We start from the raw sequence: 19264 nt of genomic DNA on the forward strand, positions 1-19264 counted from the left end.
TGGGTTTTTTTAAATCGAATTTAATTTTATTTATTTTGTGGGTTTAATTCTTTTTTAACTGTTCTGGGTTTTTTTTCTTTTCAACTGATTTTCTTTTTTATTTTTCTATTTTCTGGAATTTTTTTTTGGATTTTTTTCGCAGCTTAATTGAACCATTTTAATCGATTTATTTTGGTTGTTTTAATTGGTGCAAGTACATGAATTTAGATCTTAAATTGAAGAATCAAGATGCAAGTATATTGATTTAGATGTTGTATGAGTTGTTTTTTATTGTGAAGTTGTAAATTTTTATTTTGATTTATATTGTATTTTTTTTTTATTTATGTTGTAATTTTTTTATTTTGATTTATATGTTGTAATTTTTTTTATTAATCTATACTGGAATTTTTTTTTTGATTATATATATTGAACAGATTTGATTATATTGATTGTGATGTTCTATTTATATTTTGTATTCTCATTTAATTTTAGTTTATTTAATTTTTAAGTTAAAAAAAAAAATTAATTTTTTTTCCACTTTTGGCACCGGTTAACCGGTGCCAAAAGTGGTGAATTAAATTTTTTTGGTACTTTTTGGCACCGGTTAACCGGTGCCAATTTCAAGTTTTGGCACCGGTTTGAATCGGTGCCTTTTTAAACCCCTTTTTGACACCCCCACTTTGGCACCGGTTCAAACCGATGCCTTAGGCCGGATTTGAACCGGTGCCAAAGTCATTTTTTCACGTAGTGTATATGGAGTGGGATAATGCATAATTGTGTAGATAGCAATTTCTTTTCCAAGAATTTAGACATTATTACGAGTATTTTAGGGATTACGAAGTATGGTGTTATTTTCTTTATCTATTACTGTAATTAATATTCCTATCTTTCTATTGTTTTTTTTTTTCTTTTGTTTTGTTTGTTTGTTTGTTTGTTTGTTTGTTTGTTTTTTTTTAATACTTCCTCTGTTTTTTTTTTATTGCACCATGAGAGATTTTACACTTGTCAATGCATTACTTTAGCTATTAATATCTTCAATTATACTTTTGTAAAAATTATAAAAATTTGATAATTGAAAAGTAGATTTCGAGACGAATCTAACTAGATCTCACATGACTATGTTTTTCCAAATGGATAAATCACAAATGATGGTCAAAGAAGAATAAGTGAATAGTGTAAAAGTCCTAATGGTGCAATAAAATAAAAACGGAGGAAGTAATTTTTTTGTAGAAAAGGTATTGAGTAATTTTGTTAGAATGTGTTTTTACACTTGACGAGTATTTATCCTCAAAATGCAATGATGACCGCTGATCTACTTAGATCTAACGGTTGACATTATATGATGCGTTTCATTACTCTTCATCCTCCCATATTTTCATTTTTATTTTATTTCTATTAATATTTGGAGCTTCTCACTTTTACGCTGCGTCTCTCTCTCTCTCTCTCCTCCATTGAAGCGTACTCTGAATTCTCCATTAAAGTAGCCGCTGAGCTTACTCACCTCCATTAAAGCAGCTTCTGAGGTATGATGTTTTATTCCTATTTCTTTAATAATCGAATACCAATTTCACAATCTAGGGTTTAATTTCTTACTATCGTCTATCGTAAATTAATTGTAAGTATTTATCAATTTAGGGTTTATCTAAGGCAATTGAATTATTGTTTATAATTTCTGAAGTTATGAAATATTATAACGAGCGAATTTGCTGCTAGAATTTGGCTATGTGTAGTTTAAGTTAGATTGCTAGGATTAAGCGAGATTGCGAGAAGAATGTTATTTGATCTTCCGATCCTAATCTGATTTGGTTGCTAATGTGTTGCAATTTTTGACCCTAATCTAGCCCACGAGCTGACCCTAAAATATATGAGGCGATTCGAGCTTCGAGTCTAGCCTGTCTATTATAGTTGCTCGATCTTATGACTATTCGAGTATTCGGGCTCGGCTCGAAGGTTTAGCACGCCTAATATTTGATCATACACTCCACATGATTGCATTAGCAAATTGGATTGTTGAATTATCTTCGTCATTGCTAGGCTATGCAATACTATGATTTATTCTATATTATGAATTTATGATAGATTGATAGGATATTTGTATGGTTTTGAATATATCGCTACTCAGTGAAAATTATGACGGCGTATTTAAGGAAAAATTGTCACTTAGAGGGTTTAATTTATGTCACTTTGAAATTATACCCTTCTCAAAATAGAATAATATATTGCAATATACATCCTTTATAACCTCTTTTAAATCTAATATCGAGATTTCTTTCAACTTTAATGAATCGAGCTTGAGAATGATGTCATAAAAGTCCATATTTACCATCTGCCTCGTATCTGTTAAAAAAAAACTAAATCGTCCCTATGATAAAAAAAATAACCTGAATCCTCCTTTCTTTCTAGTAGAGCTGGGCCTATGTTACTCAGAATTGGCTAGAAGTGTAATACATCGGTATCAGCGGTATGTGTCCAAGTGATAGGCATGGCCACTATATAATTTACTTGCCTAACTTTGGTGAGAATTTAGGTGTACAAGTGTCAAACAAATAATTAGAATCCCCCTCTCTTTCCAGTGGAGCAGGGCCTATGCTACTTAGACCTGGCTAGAAATGTAATTCTCTGGTATGTGTCCAAGTGACTGGCATGGCCTATTTATGAAATTTTTGCCTAACTTAGGCAAAAAATGAAGTGTCCAAGTCTCAAATCAAAGTCCGAATGTTGAGTATCATTTTTTTTTTTTTTTTTTTTTTTTTTTTTTTTTTGTTTTGTTTTTTTTGTTTTGTCTAATTATTATGACTTTTGCTGAATAACACTACCCTTAATGGCCTTAAGTTGTATAATGGAGCTAGTTTGCCTTTCAATATATCACCACTTTGTCTAACAAGACGAAATAATGAATATTTGATAAATGTTCTTGCTCAATTTAGAGTTGTTTGATGTCCAATTGAAGGTCAACTTTTGGTCATTGTTTGCTGAAAGATAGTGTTACTTAAATAAAAATATCAAAATGTGTGGTTTAGAAATTTCTGTAGTGTAGTTCTTAAAGAAAATGCTGGATATAATGATATTTTCTGAATGCTGCAACCCCCCATACTCCCAAATAAAATGGCAGTAATTGTTTGTCAAACTGGAAATGCAACACATAGGCACATAGCTACTCTGAGTGGTTAATTGATTTCGTTTAGAAATTTTCAGCTGTTGTCAATCTTGTGCTGCAGGAGTTTATTGCTTCATCTGTGTGGGGCTACTTGTGTAATGGCATCTGTGTCAAGTCAGCCACAGTTCCGTTACACCCAACCACCATCGAAGGTTCTTCATTTGAGAAACTTGCCTTGGGAATGCACTGAAGAGGAGCTGATTGAATTGGGGAAGCCTTTTGGTAAAGTTGTCAACACAAAGTGCAATGTTGGGGCCAACAAAAATCAAGCGTTCATCGAATTTGTAAGTGCCAGTAATATTGCTGTCTTACTATTAACACCAACCTCTCCTGACCCCCTCCCCCCCAACCCAAAACTAAAAGAAGAAAAGTGGCATTTTATAGAAATTTACTCGGTAATAAATAGCACTGATAACAAATTGTTTGTACAATTTGTACAATGGCTGATTGAAACTTTGTTATTGAGGTGAGATTTAGTAAATAGCTGATGCTTACCTTCTGTGATTTTATTTTTATTTTATAAGTGAATCTATCTTGAGGTTTTCAAGGATTTCTTGATTGAGGACATTCATAGGAACTGGATCAATCTTTCATTTTGTTTTTTGGTTTTAAATGAATGCTTGTCCTCTTTTGCTGGTACTCCTTTATCTGATTATCTGTGCTGTTATTATAATTTAATTTCCCGATAAAGAAAATCTATCTTTTTTAACTGCATTCCTGCGATATAGTGCCTATGTGGTCAGACTGTCAGAGTATGGTAGATTGGTTGGAGTGAAGGATAATGTGGAAAAGGAAGCCTGCTATCTTATTCTAGGTGAACAAAAGATCTTAGTATGATTATATATTGTGCAGACATGACAAATCCTATGCTTAGTCTTTTGCACTTGTTGTTGAGCCTTATTGATCAAGTCTCATGAGGACTTGCTTGAGGAAGCTGGAAAGAAGTTCTATTATATTTGGAGTCAGATTATAGCAGAGCTATACTTTCTGTCATGTCAGATTAAGTGGAGCATGGAGTTGTAGTCCATGGACTGGAATTGATGGAGTTTGGTATGACTGTTAGGTTTGGATTCTGGATGTCATGACTGATATATATGTTTATGTCTTTTCCAGGCGGACCTTAATCAGGCCATTGCCATGATATCCTACTATGCTTCATCATCAGAACCTGCTCAAATACGGGGAAAAACTGTGTACTTGCAGTATTCCAATCGACAAGAAATTGTGAACAATAAGACCACTGCTGACACTGCAGGAAATGTGTTATTGGTTACCATTGAGGGAAATGAAGCTCGGCAAGTCAGTATTGAAGTATTACACTTGGTAAGTCACACATATGCTCCTTCATGTTATGACATGAGATATAGCTGACTGCAGAGATCCGTGGGGTTAGTTTTCCGGACTAGGCTATAGTTGGTCATACTTAATAAGCCATTTATTTGACATGAGTGTAAATGAATCAGCAGGCCCTTGTCAAGGATATATCTTCGATGGCAGCTTAATGCGTCGGGAGAAAGAGCGCATGTGTGTTTGTCTCCTTTCTCCTTTTCCTAACACTGCCTCTTTCTTCCCTACTTTTCTCCCTCTTTCATCTACCCCTACAGTTCTTAAAGAGTTATGAGTGCTCATTATGCTATACTGTTGTGCATCCTCTCTCCTCGTGTGCATGTCCTGTTATATTTTTATTTATTTTAAATTACAGTAATATCCTTATTGATGATAGTGAATCATGTTAAATTCCCTTAAATAGAATCTAATTTTTAACTTTCAGTATCATTTTGCTTTGTATACAACCTGCTACGTGCTGTGCTTTTATAGTTTCTTTGTGCAATATTTTTTCTCTCTCTTTCTTCCTGAATATTTCGGTGTTAAAGCATTGTTTGAAGGATGCCTATGTAGATATTTTGATTGGCATCTTCTGACTCAATAGTCTGATCTAATATCCTGGAACCTGGTATGGGAACTCAATCTCTGTCATGACTTGGTAATGTTTGGCTGTTACTTGTTGTAATTACATTTGTTTGAAGATGATTTATTTAGTTGCGCACTTCATATGATTCTAAGCCTTTAAGCATAGGATTGTATATGTAATGACCTCGAGCTAACTTTTCACCCCAATATCAAGATTGGTGGGTTTATTTTTAATCCAATAGTGCTGATGTGAGTTGAATTTTTTTCCTTGATTGCCAATGTTATGGATTTAACAACAATTAGAGGAACTCTTCCAAAGAGGCTTCCTCCTTGGTTGGATCTTGATTATGTATGCATTCTATTTGAAGTGTGGACAATTTAGTCTATTATGAGCCACATGCTGAAGAACAGTGAAAATTTAACTTTCATTGATATCAAATTAGATGCAAGTCTATTTGTATTTGTACATCATTAAGCTTTGTAGATTTAGTGATGATGAAACCTTTTGTATTGCATTTAAGTATGTTTTGTTCCTATAATGCAGATTGAGTATATCTGTTCCTTTTCAATACACAAAGAGTAGGCTGATGTTGTAAACTTATAATTGTCTTGATGCAGTTTTTAATCCTATTCTCTAGACATGTTTGTTTCTGAATGAGATCTTGCTGATGCAGGTATTTTCAGCATTTGGATTTGTGCACAAGATTACAACTTTTGAAAAGACAGCTGGATTTCAGGCAAAACTTCTAATTTTTGTTCTCTCTTTCTATTTCTTTGACTCTACGCTCCTCTCCTGTGGTTTATCATCCTTTTTCACTCTGCTGCTGATGGTGTAAAATTTAAGAAATAATTGTGCTATTCTGCATGTCTTACTGAAAATGAAGCCTCACTCTGTTCTCTTTCTCCTTGCAGGCGTTGATTCAGTTTTCTGACACAGAAACTGCGTCTTCTGCAAAGAATGCTCTTGATTCAAGAAGCATCCCAAGGTGATTTTGGATTTATTGTGTGGCTTCAGGCGTTGTCCACATTTAGTGGATCTTACACTATGCATGTCAATCCTGTATGCGCTGGAATCAGTTGAAGTTGTGAGAATCCTTCTCGCACCATATTTCATTGATAGTCTTAGATTCCTGCGTGTGGAACTGTGGATAATATGCTAAACCTCCCCCCCCCCCCCAAAAAAAAAAAAAAAAAAAAACACTCACACACACACTCACATTAAAAAACAATGGTAAAAATCTCATCAATAAATTCTTATCTTAATAATTGTGTTGAGATGCAAGGTGTCCATACTTAGGGTCAGTCCATAATCCATAGGCATGATAGCATATTAGCTGTTGGGTGTATGCTGTCCAATTCATGCAGTGTTAGTATTTTACGGTCTAGGGTTTCCATCTCTGTGCTTACCCTTGTCAGATTACCTGGCTATATGTTTTACAAAGTTATGAATGAATTTGGTCATGTGAAATGTATATTTTTAGTATTGTGGCTGATTTTTTTGCTGTTGACCTAGGTATCTACTTCCAGAGCATGTTGGGCCCTGCACTCTCAGGATAACTTATTCCGCACATACTGATTTGAGTGTCAAATTCCAGAGTCACCGCAGCAGGTAAATTTCTCCTTGCTGTTTTTGTTTTATAAAGTTCTGACAGACATTTGACTTTATGACTCTTAATGTTTCAATTACAGTATCTCTTTCGTGAACTACTATTTATTATCGATCTGTGTTATTTTTAGGGATTACACTAATCCATACCTTCCGGTTGCCCCATCTGCTATAGATGCAGCTGGTCAGGTAAGGCATACAATCTTGAACTTTTATCCCCCCCTCCCTTTCCCGGTGATTGGGTTTTTGTTTTTCCTTTCATGGACATTTTACACTGATCTAAAAGTGTCCTGGGTTATATAACTTTTGCTCCTGTCCCGGAATAAACTTCGATGTTACTAATTAAGTTGTCTTGAAAATTACTTGCTCTCTTTCAGTTTGGTGAAGTTCACTATAAATGTGATTTTCCATACCTGCCCTAAAACAACTTTAGGGGCGTTTGGTTTTGAAGTTAGTATGGGTTTGAAATTAGGAATGAAATCATAGTTGTATTGATTTGGAACTTTATATTAAATACCACGTGTTTGGTAAATATTCTGGAATGATTTTTTTACTTTTTGAACTCCATACCCTTCACCCTTGGGGTTTGAGAGTTGAGTTTTAAATTTACAATTTTTTAATGTAAACATACCTTATACCAAAATATTGTGAACCAAATGCCTCCTGTGTAGTATGCTTACAGATGTGGAATGCATTGAATAGATATGCTAATCACATTAGCATTCTTAATTGCCATGTTTTAAGACCTTTAAGTTGAAAGAGATTGAGTAATGTTCAAAGTAATTATCATTTGATTCACATGCTGACAATTAGAGCAAGCACTCTTTAAATAACCATTTCCGTGCTTGTGTAGATATTGTATTTATATGTTTATGTCCACAAAATAGACATTTATGTGCTTTTGCTTACGCATGGTACTACAACCAGATGTTTCTAGAATCTAGCTAGTTTCATGCATTACTAGGTGGTTGGCTGGAAATCTGTACTTCATGTCGGTGGCAAATTTTTTGCTGTTGTATTTACGTTTTCTTCCTTCTCTACTCTTATGTTTTGACGGCCTACATTATTCATATTTCAGCTTAGTGTGGGAGTGGATGGGAAAAAGCTGGAACCTGAGAGTAATGTACTATTGGCATCAGTTGAGAATATGCAGTATGCTGTCACATTAGATGTCCTACACACGGTATTGTCATTAATTCTGGTTTTCTATTTTTATGGCCTGTTTGATAGCCGATAATACATGGTGGTAATGGGAATGAAGTGTAAGTGTAAATTAAGAAGGAAATTAATTTTGTAATCCCCATGGTAATGCAATTTTATCCTCAAGCTAGTGTTTTCTTCATATTTTTCATTACCATCCTTTACCACTTGGGAGGAGGTATTAGGTGGGAAAGAAAATTTCTAAAGAAAAATGGTTTGGGGTGAGTTAGTGTTACCATGGGAATGGTTTTCGATTTTCCTTACAAATTTACATACAAATTTACTCCCCCATTACCATCATTTATGGCCATCTACCAAACAGACCATTAGGGTATTGCTGATTGTGTCATTTACTTATTTCTTTTCTTTTTCTAGGTCTTTTCTGCCTTTGGACTTGTGCAAAAGATTGCTATGTTTGACAAAAATGGAGGGCTGCAAGCTTTGATTCAGTACCCTGGTGAGTGCCAAACTTATGGGCTGAATTTCTGCGTATGGTTTTCAACTATGAAAAAAATGTTCAAAAAATAAATCACTGGTTTTTAAGAAGGTAATGATATTGCTGATGCCTATGTCCATAGCAATGTAAAAGGGCATGCATTTATGGCTGATAAATTTTCTTGAAATAATCCTTGATATATCAAATTATGCTGGACACAGGAAACATCATGGATTTTTATATCATCCATATAATTTGCATGTGGTAAGGAGTTGAACTTCCTTCTCGTCTCTCCTTCAGTTCTCTTTCTCCTCTTTACCTTCTCAACTTCTCCATCTCTAACATGAGCCATATAATTTGTTTAACATCTCTGGGGTTCTTGGTGTCATCCCTTTGCCCGAGGCTTCCCTATGCTGCAGCAGTGTGCATTTTGTCAAAAGTAGCTGCTAGTTACGCTGAGTGGCAGGGAGTACTCTCTCTCTTTCTCTCTCTCTCCCCCTCCCTCCTATGGAGCCTTTTCTCTTCTTTGAAAGAATTTCGCTACTTTTTCTCTCTTCGAAATTCCTGTGTGAATCTAGGAACATGCTTTTGTGGTTTCATTAGCTAAAGACGATTCTATTGAGACTAGCTAGATGAAATTATACTTATAAATGCGATATCTTGGCAATTTATTGGTATCATATTGGAGATACCTATGTTCCTATATTGCTATGGGTTGACGTTTTAGAAATTTTGGTCTCCTAGTCCTAGATAGTACACTCAAAAGTGTGTTAGATATCCATCGTCACTCATTATGGTTAAAAACTTAAAAATGAAACTGGAATATAGCATGCATGAAGTTTTATATCTGGCGAGTGTTTATTGCTGTTCTCGGAATCTCAGGTGCATAGTAGAGTAGTAGACCACTAGTCTTGTTGTCTGCCTCTCTCTCTCTCCTTTTTTTTCCTTTTTTTTTTTTTTTTTGGGGGGGGGGGGGGGGGGGAGGGGAGGGGATGAAGGCATATTGGCAAAACCAGACAACTTGTCTTTTAACTGCTGCTGATAATTTAGTCTTTGTGAATTTTGGGCTACTTAGAAGGATCTGTGCTATGAAAGACTGAACTTTGTGATTTCCACAGATGTTCAGACAGCTGTAGTTGCTAAAGAAGCACTTGAGGGACATTGCATATATGATGGAGGGTTTTGCAAACTCCACCTATCATATTCACGGCATACTGATTTAAGTATCAAGGTAAGTGACTCATAGTGAGTACTACTTTCTCTTTTGAATTGTGCATTTAGCAATATTTTCTGATACAGCTAACACCGATTACCTCTTTAATTCCATTGTTAGTTGATCCATAAGTTGGTTATAAGACTTTTTTGATTCATCGATGTGCGTATCTTTATTGTGGTTAGGGATGTCAGTGGGGCGGGTCAAGTAGGAGACCCGCCCCATCCCCGCCCCAATGGGGCGGGGATGGGTCTCGGTTTGGCGGGTGGTGGGGCGGGGATGGGGATAAAAACCATACCCGCCATGGGTGATGGGGCGGGGGTGGATTTTAAGTTGTACCCGCCCCGCCCCACTTCGTACCCGCCCCATCCCCACCTCATACCCACATCTATATATCTTTTAAAGCAAAATTACATACTTTTATTCTATTTATAAAATAATTACATGAAATACAATATTAATTATAATACTTTGTACGACACTTATATTTACCCGGAGTTTCAGATAACACAATAGGAATTATGTGGAAAAGGACCCTACCTATGAAGTTCATATAAAAAAATTATGATTTGCTTTTATGTTAACAAGTGATCTCAAAGATATTAAATTCATTTAGGCTACAAACTATGCATCTACTTCTAATTCCTGCTTGTTCTTTGCTTCTTATTCAAACCTTTTCTCAATAAACACCCTAGGAAACTGTAGAGTGAAGAGAAATGAGTGAACCTATTGCAGATTCATATATGTTTTATGATGTACTTGGAAGTTCTTGTGTTTTTTCCTCATCAAGAAGGTTTCATGGGATGTGCTTGTCTTGCCATGTGTCATTCGTATATTATTTTGGAATTGCTTTACTCAAAAGTCACAGTCAGTTTTTGATGTAATTTTAACTTCTGTTACAGTGATAAATATTTTTAATTTTGCAAGAACTTTTCTTCCTTGATACGAAGTATGTAAACAACTAAACATTGTTGATTGTGATATCTGAAACTCCAGGTAAACAATGACAGAAGCCGAGACTATACAATTCCTATACATGGGGCCATGATTCAACCCTCAATTCTCGGACAACAGCCAACAGGAGGGCCAATGTCGGGAGCAACTGCTGCTCCTTATAATGGTGGGCAATATCCAGGACCACCTCCTTCATCAGGAGGCTGGGCACCACCTCAACATATGCACATGCAGATGCCAATGCAAAATTACCCATACAACATGCCACCTGGACCTGGTGCTGCACCTCCTGGTCCTCCTGGCACCATCCCGCCAGGTTCCATGCCACCAGGGTCAATGCCGCTTGAAATGGGACCTGGAGCAATGCATATGCAGAACCCAAATGGCTTGCCGCAGCCACCTGCTATGCCTCCATACAGTCAATGACATGATGTGGCTCGAAGACTGACTGGGCTCTACTGAGGTTTTTGGGTTCCGGGAATGTGAGAAAAAAATCCAGCCTGCCAATCTCAATTCTTGATTTGTTGAGGGCTTGCTATAATTTCGCTTAGATTACAAATAACTTTTTATTGTTTGAACTATTTCCTAAATTCTTAAAGGTTGAGCTTCTTTGGAACTCTTACTCTTATTCTGGTATAAAAATTCTTTATGCTGATATCGAAAAAGCTCTGTTTTACTTCATATGCCTTTTGCGATCTTTTTATCTTGGTAAATGCTCGTATCCGTTTTAGGTTTTGACATACGAGTAATACCACATTCCTGCATTGAGGTTTCAATAATTCTACTTAGGTGACCTGTGTGTATCAAATTTTGTTTTTATTTTGATGTCCAATGGTTTGGTAATCTCAATTTTGTTAGTCAGGGATAAGTCGATTTTAATGATTTTTACAAATGTAATTTTCTCCCTAATAATTACATATGTAATTTTCTCCCTAGTCATTATATATGTAATTTTCTCCCTAAGATAAAATCCCGTTAGCCCTAAAATTGGGCGAAAGAAAGTATACGCTAGAGGGACAGAGGGTTTATCAAGACCCATCTAATCTTAATTACGATTATCTTATTTAATTGACCGTATTTGATACAAACCATCAAGCGAAATAAAATAAAAAAAACACCCCTATATGATATTATCTTCAGAATCTCGTTGATTTATTTGATAATAATCTTATTTTCTATAATACGACTCTATCTAAGATAATATATAAAAAAAATATATACTCCCTCCATTTCATAATGTTAGATCATATGGAATCAATCACATAAAAGTAAAACATAATTTATAATTAGTTTACCTTATTTAACTTTTTTTGATTTTTTGTTAGGAAAGCACAAGTCATAATTGCATAATTTAAAGTAAAAATTTCTTTACTTAAAGTCATGTCATCAATCCACAATCAATTAATTCAAAAAAAAAAATCAAATTTTAAATGAAATATATTCATTTTAAACGCCATTACGCCAAAGTATTATGAAATGGAAGGAGTATAAAATTATCTTTAGAATCTCGTAATTATTAATAGTTATCTTGTTTTCTACTCTACGACTATATAAAGAGGATTGTTTCTAAGGTTTCATTAGGGTCAAATTGAAAAAGCCATAAAAACATGTCTTCTCCCTACAACCAAACATGGTAAATATTAGGTTCATTTGCAAACATTGTAAGTAAATAAGTTCATTTGTATATTATAAACATTGCAAACAAGTTCATTTATATATTTTAGGTTCATTTGTATATTGTAGATTTGAATTTTTATGATTTACCTTTCCTATTGCGATATTTTACAACTTATCGTCGTCATATAATAATCCAAACCAAAACCTCAATTTAATAGTCCCACGACAACAACAATTAACGTGTGAAGAAGAAGAGGATACAAAATTTCCACAAGAAGAAACCAAACGATTCTTTGTCCCTACTTCCCAACTTCCCTAATCTTTCCTTGAACTAACAACAGTTGTTGACTCGACCGAGTTGTACACTTTCACCACTCACTCGACTCACCAGGCGCCAATTTCAATCAACCCAATCCAATCCCTCCAAAGATAAGGTTTTTACTCTCTACCCTTCTTCTTCTTCTTCTTCCTCTTTCTCTCTCCTCCATTGTTACACCTCCTTGAAGGAGGGAGAAGGAGACATCTTTCAATTCAATATCTTTGAAAACCCAATAAACCCAGAAAAACCCAGAAGCAGAAGAACAATTATGACGACATTGCAAGCTTCTCTTTTGTTCAAACCCCCAAATTCTGTCCCTTTAATCCGTTTATCCCCAATTCTTCGTTTACGCCCTCTATTTTCTCATTCTTTTGCCCTAAACTATTGCATCTCTCGTTCTCGTAAATTTTCCATTAGTTGTTGCGCATTACACCCTCAAAACCCCCACATTAGCTCAAATTCTGACTCAATTGAAAAACCCAGCTCCTCGAATTCTGATTCTTTCCTTGAATTTGATGGTAAAAATGGGGACCAGGAGCTTGAAAACCCTAGTATTAGCAGTAGTAGTGATAGTGGTAATGAGGAAACTGCTTCAAGAATTGGGGAGAGAGAAAGTGAAGAGGAGAATGAGGGTTTTGTGGGGGAGAAAAAGGGGGAAGAGGGTAAATTGGCAATAGTGGTGTTTTTGGTGGGAGTTTGGGTTAATTTTAAAAAAAAGTTGGAGAACATTTGGTTATCTGGGTGGTTGAGTTGGTGGCCGTGGCAGCAGGAGAAACGGCTACAGCGTTTGATCGCCGAGGCCGATGCCAATCCGAATGATGCCGCCTTGCAGAGTTCTTTGCTTGCTGAGCTCAACAAGCATAGGTTGGAATTTGTCATGGGAATAGTAATTATCTGAATACTTTGATTTTTTATGTGTCTTTTTTTTTTTTGCTTAAATACTCGTGGCAATGTGGGTGAATGTGGTGATTGTGTTATTTGGAATTTGTTCAATATATGCAGGTTGAAATGATATTTTGGTTAATGTTTTTGGGTATGTGATTAGGTTCTGGCGACTAATTTGGTTTGCATTTGCTTTGAATTGTGACTAGTAGCCAATTGAACAGTTTTTTACTTGCTACTTTTTTAATTTGTTGACAGTGCTTAAGTGTTTAGACTTCTGTATCTTGAATGAGCAGAAGCTGTAACGTATATAAGGTTGGATCTTTTTAGTAGCAAAGGTTTATAGATTATATAGAGTACTTGAAATTTACCGTTGCTTCTTCATGTTTTAGTGTGTCCGAAAAACCTCACGTTTGGGATCATTAGAGCTACTTATTCTGAAATGCCTGAAAATAATAGCTCTATTTGCTACAAATGGGCTTAAAGGCTGAAATTTTGTTTCTTAAAGGTTTTAGAAGTTCATACAGCATTTAAGATTTCATCTTTTTCCCACCTATGGGATTCAGGAAAATTATACTGAATGGTGAAAAGCAAACTAAACTGCTTACAAGGAAGCTCTGCAGCATTGTACCGACTCTGTCTTGCATCTTCGTCCCATTTTGTAATTTGTTTTTATTTGTAGCTGCTAGGTTATCCTATCTCCTATTCTAAAATAAGAAGAAAAAAAATGTGATGTGTTTTTTGAATTGTCTTTTCAGCCCTGAATCTGTCATCAAGCGATTTGAACAAAGAGATCTTGCTGTGGATAGTCGAGGTGTCATAGAATATCTTCGAGCTTTGGTAGCTACAAATGCCATTGCTGAGTACCTTCCTGATGAGCAATCTGGGAAGCCGTCCAGTCTCCCTACATTGGTAACTTCCTATTCTTTTAAAGTACTACATGCTTTTGTTAAATTTCTGTTTGTAAAATGCAAATCTTAATGTTATGCTACTGCTCTTTTCTCTGTCTATGTGCCACTTCTGAGTTTCTTCCATCTGGCTTTGTCCAGTTAATATATGGATCTTGTAGAGCTTAATATGCTGTACAAAGTATTCTGACAACAAATATTTAGTGATTTAGTATAAAGTAATTGATGCCAATATTTGTTTGTCCTCACATCAATTTACCTGAAAAACAGGTTAACCTTGTCAAGCCTTAGATGCAACAGACCTTCTCTTTTAGTCTTGTGCAAATCTTACTTCGACTTTTCCTTTTTTTTAATAAAGTTTTGACCAGGAGCTCTGCTCTATGGACTTTGTTGAAGTGTGACTCATATTGCCATTTATATATTCCTGACATCAAAATATGTATGATAACAGATGCATTAGTTGTACTTACTAAAAAGTGGCATTAAGCGTGACATCTACTTACCTTAAATCAGTACAATTACGATATTTATACTCACCGAACTGTTACATGGTGGACCTCCTCTTCTACTGCTGTCTTCATGTCACTTGTGGTTTCTTATCTTTTGTTTTAACCAGTGACACCTTGTTAAAACTTGTTAAGTATGCCATTTATGTTTTTCTCATACATTAAAGTTGCAACTCTTGTAAGTACTAAGGATTGTAGGACTTAAATGTAAAAGTTACAAATAATTGCATTGCTTTTACATCAATTTGCGCAAAATAAGTTTAATTCTTTTATGCTGAAAGGTCTGGAACTACCAAAATCCTAGCAGCTGTAACAAACTAGATTTAGTAGGTTCATTATCTAGCTTACTGCTGATTATTAAGCAATTTTTTCGGTTTCTTCTCATAAATAAAAATTACTATTGTGCTGGCATGGCCATTGCTATAAAGTCTTTGTTAATTTGTGGTTTGCAACTATCTGCAATTCAAATAAAAATAAAAATAAAAATAATTTATGTATGACACTTATGTTTTTCTGTTTATCTTAAAAAATGATTTTTCGGCTCTTTGGTTGGAAGTGACAGAATGTGAAACATATTACGTTATGTAGCATCCCCTTCTGAATATTATTTCCATGGTAGCTGGTTATTGACTTTATAATTCATGTCACTTAAATATACATTCTAGCTTACTTTTTATGAACTGCAAGGTTTGTGTAATTACTTTTGATTATCCACTCAATCGTATCCAGTTTAGTGTTAACTTGTCATCACCAGTACCTGTTTCTCATCAATCATGATCCTTCTTGTAGCTACAAGAGTTGAAACAACGTGCTTCTGGAAATACAGAGGAGCTTTCCTTTAACCCTGGAATATCTGAGAAGCAGCCATTACATGTGTTGATGGTAAGGTGGCCTGTTAGATAAATAGTCCTCTTTATGTATGAATTTGTGTTGTTTGAGGGCACTCAGCTATGGAAATTTTGTGAAACTGTACTGAAAGTTAGAAGTTATTGTCGCACATTCAATCAATCAATCAATCAATCAAAGCCTTAATCCCATAAAGTGGTGTCGGCTACATTGTCGCACATTGATTCTATTAAATATTTCAGTTGTTATATATATCACAAACCTGAGACTATGATGCATATCCTGGTTTTGGATGAACATATAGTTTAAAAATTATGAACAAATATTCCAACGATTACAAGCATTTTTAATATGCTCATAGTATTTTAATTATATGCTCAATTTTTACTCAACAACAACAACAACAACAAAGCCTCATCATTTTTACTCCTGAAGTAAAAATAAAAAATAGAAAAGAAGACGAAAAAGGGAGTGTGATTTTATTTATTTATTTTTACTACGAACTATATAAATTTTGACTATATTATCATCCTGGACCAGGATGCACATCCTGTTTCAGGACCATGATACACTTAAGTTAAATATACTCCATACAATGTTTCTGTCACTAGTCATAACTCTCTATGGATTGTGTTTATTCAGGTTGATCCTAAGGTGTCCAACAAATCGTCTCGTCTTGCACAAGAGCTATTCTCTACTCTCCTCTTCACTATTGCTGTTGGTTTAGTTTGGTACAAGTTCTTTCGTGAGTCTGTTATATGTATTTATGGCCGCTAGTTATTGTGTAAAATTCTGCCTTGTGTGCAATCAAATTGATCTGTCCATCTATTGTCAGCTCCTCTTCAGCTTTGACACTAAGTGTTCATGCAATAGATTCCTGTCTTGAATTATTTCCATATTGGCATGCTCAGGATAATGGGAGCTACTGCACTTCAGAAGTACATAACTAGCTTAGGTGGTATAGGAACCTCTGGTGTTGGATCAAGTTCTTCGTACTCTACCAAGGAATTGAGTAAAGAAGTTGTTCCAGAAAAGGTATTAGCCTTTCCATAACATATCATCCTACTGTTTGGCTCATTAACACAGTAATATGATCAGTCTTCACTTTAGGTTAAAAGAGATCTAATCCAGCTATATAAAAGTGATTTTTTGGATATTTGATCAATTGTGCTTCGTATATGATGATTACTTGATGCAAGCTCTTCAAGAATCTGATGCAGAAGTATTTTTCTGTTTAGCATATATTACCCTTTTTTTAAAAAATTATCATGCAGATTTATGAAGTAAAATGGATATTTACAATTTAGAACTTGTCATTTTTGGGTGCTGATTAGCTGGTTTTTTTTTATCAGAATGTCAAAACTTTTAAGGACGTTAAGGGCTGTGATGATGCAAAACAAGAGCTTGAGGAGGTGGTGGAATACCTCAAAAATCCTGCTAAATTTACTCGCCTTGGAGGGAAGTTGCCAAAGGTCTGTTAGAGCTTCAGTTTTGTGTGTATTGAATATGTTGCTTCTCCACTTAATGCCATCAAAATGTTTACCATTTACTTGGAGAACCCCTTTTAAAATCTTGGTTATACGTGATGAATTAGAGAACTTTAGAGAACTTTACAGCTTATGATTTTTCAGTAGCTGAGTATACACTTAAACGTTGGGTACTGTTCTTAGTTTCTTACCTCTCCTCTTGCTCATGCTCTCTGTTACTGTTTTTTTTTTTTTTTTTTTTTTTTTTTTTCTCTCTCTATACAAATCTGATGCCCATCTTTGTTTTCTGCTACTGGTTCTAAACTACCTTTCAAACTCTTCTCTTTCTCCTGTTTTCACTGCCTTGTCGTTCCAATATTTTTTTTAGGAAATGGTACTTATTGCTATCCCTGGAGTAGTTGGTGGTAATAATGTGTATGTCTGTAAATTAATTAAGCTTCTAGATCCGACTTTCATTGCTATTGCTGTTCTCTGTAGCAACTTTTCTCTGAGCTACAACTAGTCCTCTGTTTGCCTGTCCATTGTGCCTTGCTGATGTGTACATGCTCCATCTTTAATTACTGTAGCACTCTTTCCAGCCACCTATTTTGCATTTGACTTCCATTTAGAGAGCCTACCCTCGACATTATAATGTCTGTGACGTTAAATATCTTCTATATCCTGCTGTCCTTTGATAGTATGCTTTGTCTATGTTGTCCCTTTGTCAAAACCTGCCCTGGTCCTCCTCTCCCAGACATATTTTTTTTTTAAAAAAAAAATTATTTAGATCATGACCATTTGTACTCTAGTCAACTATAGTGTTGGACTACATCAATGACTATTCATTGCTACACATGCCTCTGTTTTGTTTTAAGCAAAGTGTGGCAACATTGAACAAGAAATTTGAGCAGTATCTTGGCATAGAAAAAGGAATTGGTTGCTTAGCTAGGGAAGGTCTTCATGAAAAGATTATGTACTTTTGTATTGAACGCAGGATATAAGTGAGATTTCGAGTAAGTGTTTAGACAACAAGCATTGATTGATCTGCTGTGTTTTTACTTTTAGTTAAAAATAAATGTAAAAAAAATAAATAAATAAATAAAATTCCACTGTGATCTTTAACAAATAACAACTCTCTGATAGTTTAAAGTTTAAATGTATGATCTTTTATATTTTGTTGTTACTACTGTTGGTGTTTTACGCTTTAGTTGTAGCCTGTACATAAACGTCTATTTATAATGGGACAAAATACTAGAATTTCTATGTAAACACTTAAACAACAATCTGTATCTCTGATGTCAGGGAATTCTTTTGACTGGAGCTCCTGGTACTGGGAAAACACTGCTTGCTAAGGTACTTCTTTCTCAACCTTTTGGAGCTTCTTGAAAAGGAAATCACATATCTTAAAATGTTATGTGTTGCCTGAGTAGTTTAGTTGTGGTGCTTTGGATGGGTGCTGTTGTGTGTGATTCAAATTGCCGAACCGTATAACCAGCTGAAGGTTTATGCTCATGTGGGCATTTATGTAGAAGTTGAGGTTAACTGTTACTTAATGTGATATCTTGAATAGACTGAATTTTAAATCAATAGCTACAGATCTTTTATGCTCATGAGGATGCTTACAAAATCAGAATAGTGATGCATATTAGATTTTCTGAATAAATAACAGATAGGGGCTCCCAAATATTTTCCGTAAGTTCTATGTTGTTGTTCAGTGTCAGTAAATGAAGCTAGTCTTAGACACATGTTCTCTTAGAGGAGCTGGTAATTTGATTATTCTGATTAGAAGGTGATTTATCTTCCAAGGGGTGATGTTGATGCTGATCTCATAACTATATGCATTTGCTGGTGAATTGTTAGATTCTGACGTGGAATGCCAACCCATATAAATTCAGCAAAACTGGTAACTTTCTATGGCAGGAAGTGGTAATTGTTAGATTGAAAATAGTGTTAATACAAATCCATGCCAGAGTCTGATGACCTTGTAAGAATAAGAGAAAAATCGAATATAGCAAACTTGGAGTCTTGGGACAGTGAATACGTAATGCTATTCTTTTTTATCATGTTTTGTGTATTACATGCTAAGTTGCTAACTTCTTCTCACGTCCCATAAATGTTGCAACATTTGAACAGTTGAACTTTTACACTACTTACACTATTATGATTAATGCGCAAGGAAAAAGGGTCATGTGGGATCTTTTAGACTTGTTTGGATATATACTTTCAAAATACCAACTTTTAATACTATTTACCTACAGTTAATT

General features: G+C 35.0%; 2 protein-coding genes across 4 annotated transcripts in view; both read left to right on the plus strand.

The window, feature by feature from the left end:
- The first annotated feature begins 1381 nt into the window (after positions 1 to 1381).
- Positions 1382 to 11121, plus strand: LOC145631596 (polypyrimidine tract-binding protein homolog 2-like). Of its 3 annotated transcripts, XM_081683709.1 has the most exons (11): positions 1382 to 1502; positions 3198 to 3420; positions 4250 to 4459; positions 5722 to 5784; positions 5960 to 6033; positions 6561 to 6656; positions 6785 to 6842; positions 7732 to 7836; positions 8229 to 8310; positions 9408 to 9520; positions 10499 to 11121. In XM_081683709.1, exons 2-11 carry the CDS (start codon positions 3235 to 3237, stop codon positions 10880 to 10882), a joined length of 1371 nt encoding a protein of 456 aa, XP_081539835.1. In that variant the 5' UTR covers positions 1382 to 1502; positions 3198 to 3234; the 3' UTR covers positions 10883 to 11121. The 3 variants fall into 3 exon arrangements, with proteins under 3 accessions (XP_081539835.1, XP_081539836.1, XP_081539837.1); XM_081683710.1 differs by lacking the exons at positions 1382 to 1502; positions 3198 to 3420 and adding an exon at positions 4600 to 4660 and having other exon boundaries at positions 4320 to 4459; XM_081683711.1 differs by lacking the exons at positions 1382 to 1502; positions 3198 to 3420 and adding an exon at positions 4603 to 4660 and having other exon boundaries at positions 4323 to 4459.
- A 1295-nt stretch (positions 11122 to 12416) lies between these two features.
- The window catches only part of LOC145631601 (ATP-dependent zinc metalloprotease FTSH 11, chloroplastic/mitochondrial-like), a 13729-nt gene continuing 6881 nt past the window's right edge, over positions 12417 to 19264 (plus strand). The window contains exons 1-7 of the mRNA XM_081683714.1: positions 12417 to 13256; positions 14033 to 14186; positions 15478 to 15570; positions 16177 to 16265; positions 16446 to 16569; positions 16887 to 17006; positions 18303 to 18353. Coding sequence (XP_081539840.1) covers positions 12661 to 13256; positions 14033 to 14186; positions 15478 to 15570; positions 16177 to 16265; positions 16446 to 16569; positions 16887 to 17006; positions 18303 to 18353 — 1227 coding nt within the window. The 5' untranslated portion in view covers positions 12417 to 12660. The remainder of the gene's footprint in view (positions 13257 to 14032; positions 14187 to 15477; positions 15571 to 16176; positions 16266 to 16445; positions 16570 to 16886; positions 17007 to 18302; positions 18354 to 19264) is intronic.

This window comes from Chenopodium album, chromosome 5 (genome assembly GCF_948465745.1).
Source record: "Chenopodium album chromosome 5, dcCheAlbu1.1, whole genome shotgun sequence".
Lineage (NCBI taxonomy): Eukaryota > Viridiplantae > Streptophyta > Magnoliopsida > Caryophyllales > Amaranthaceae > Chenopodium > Chenopodium album.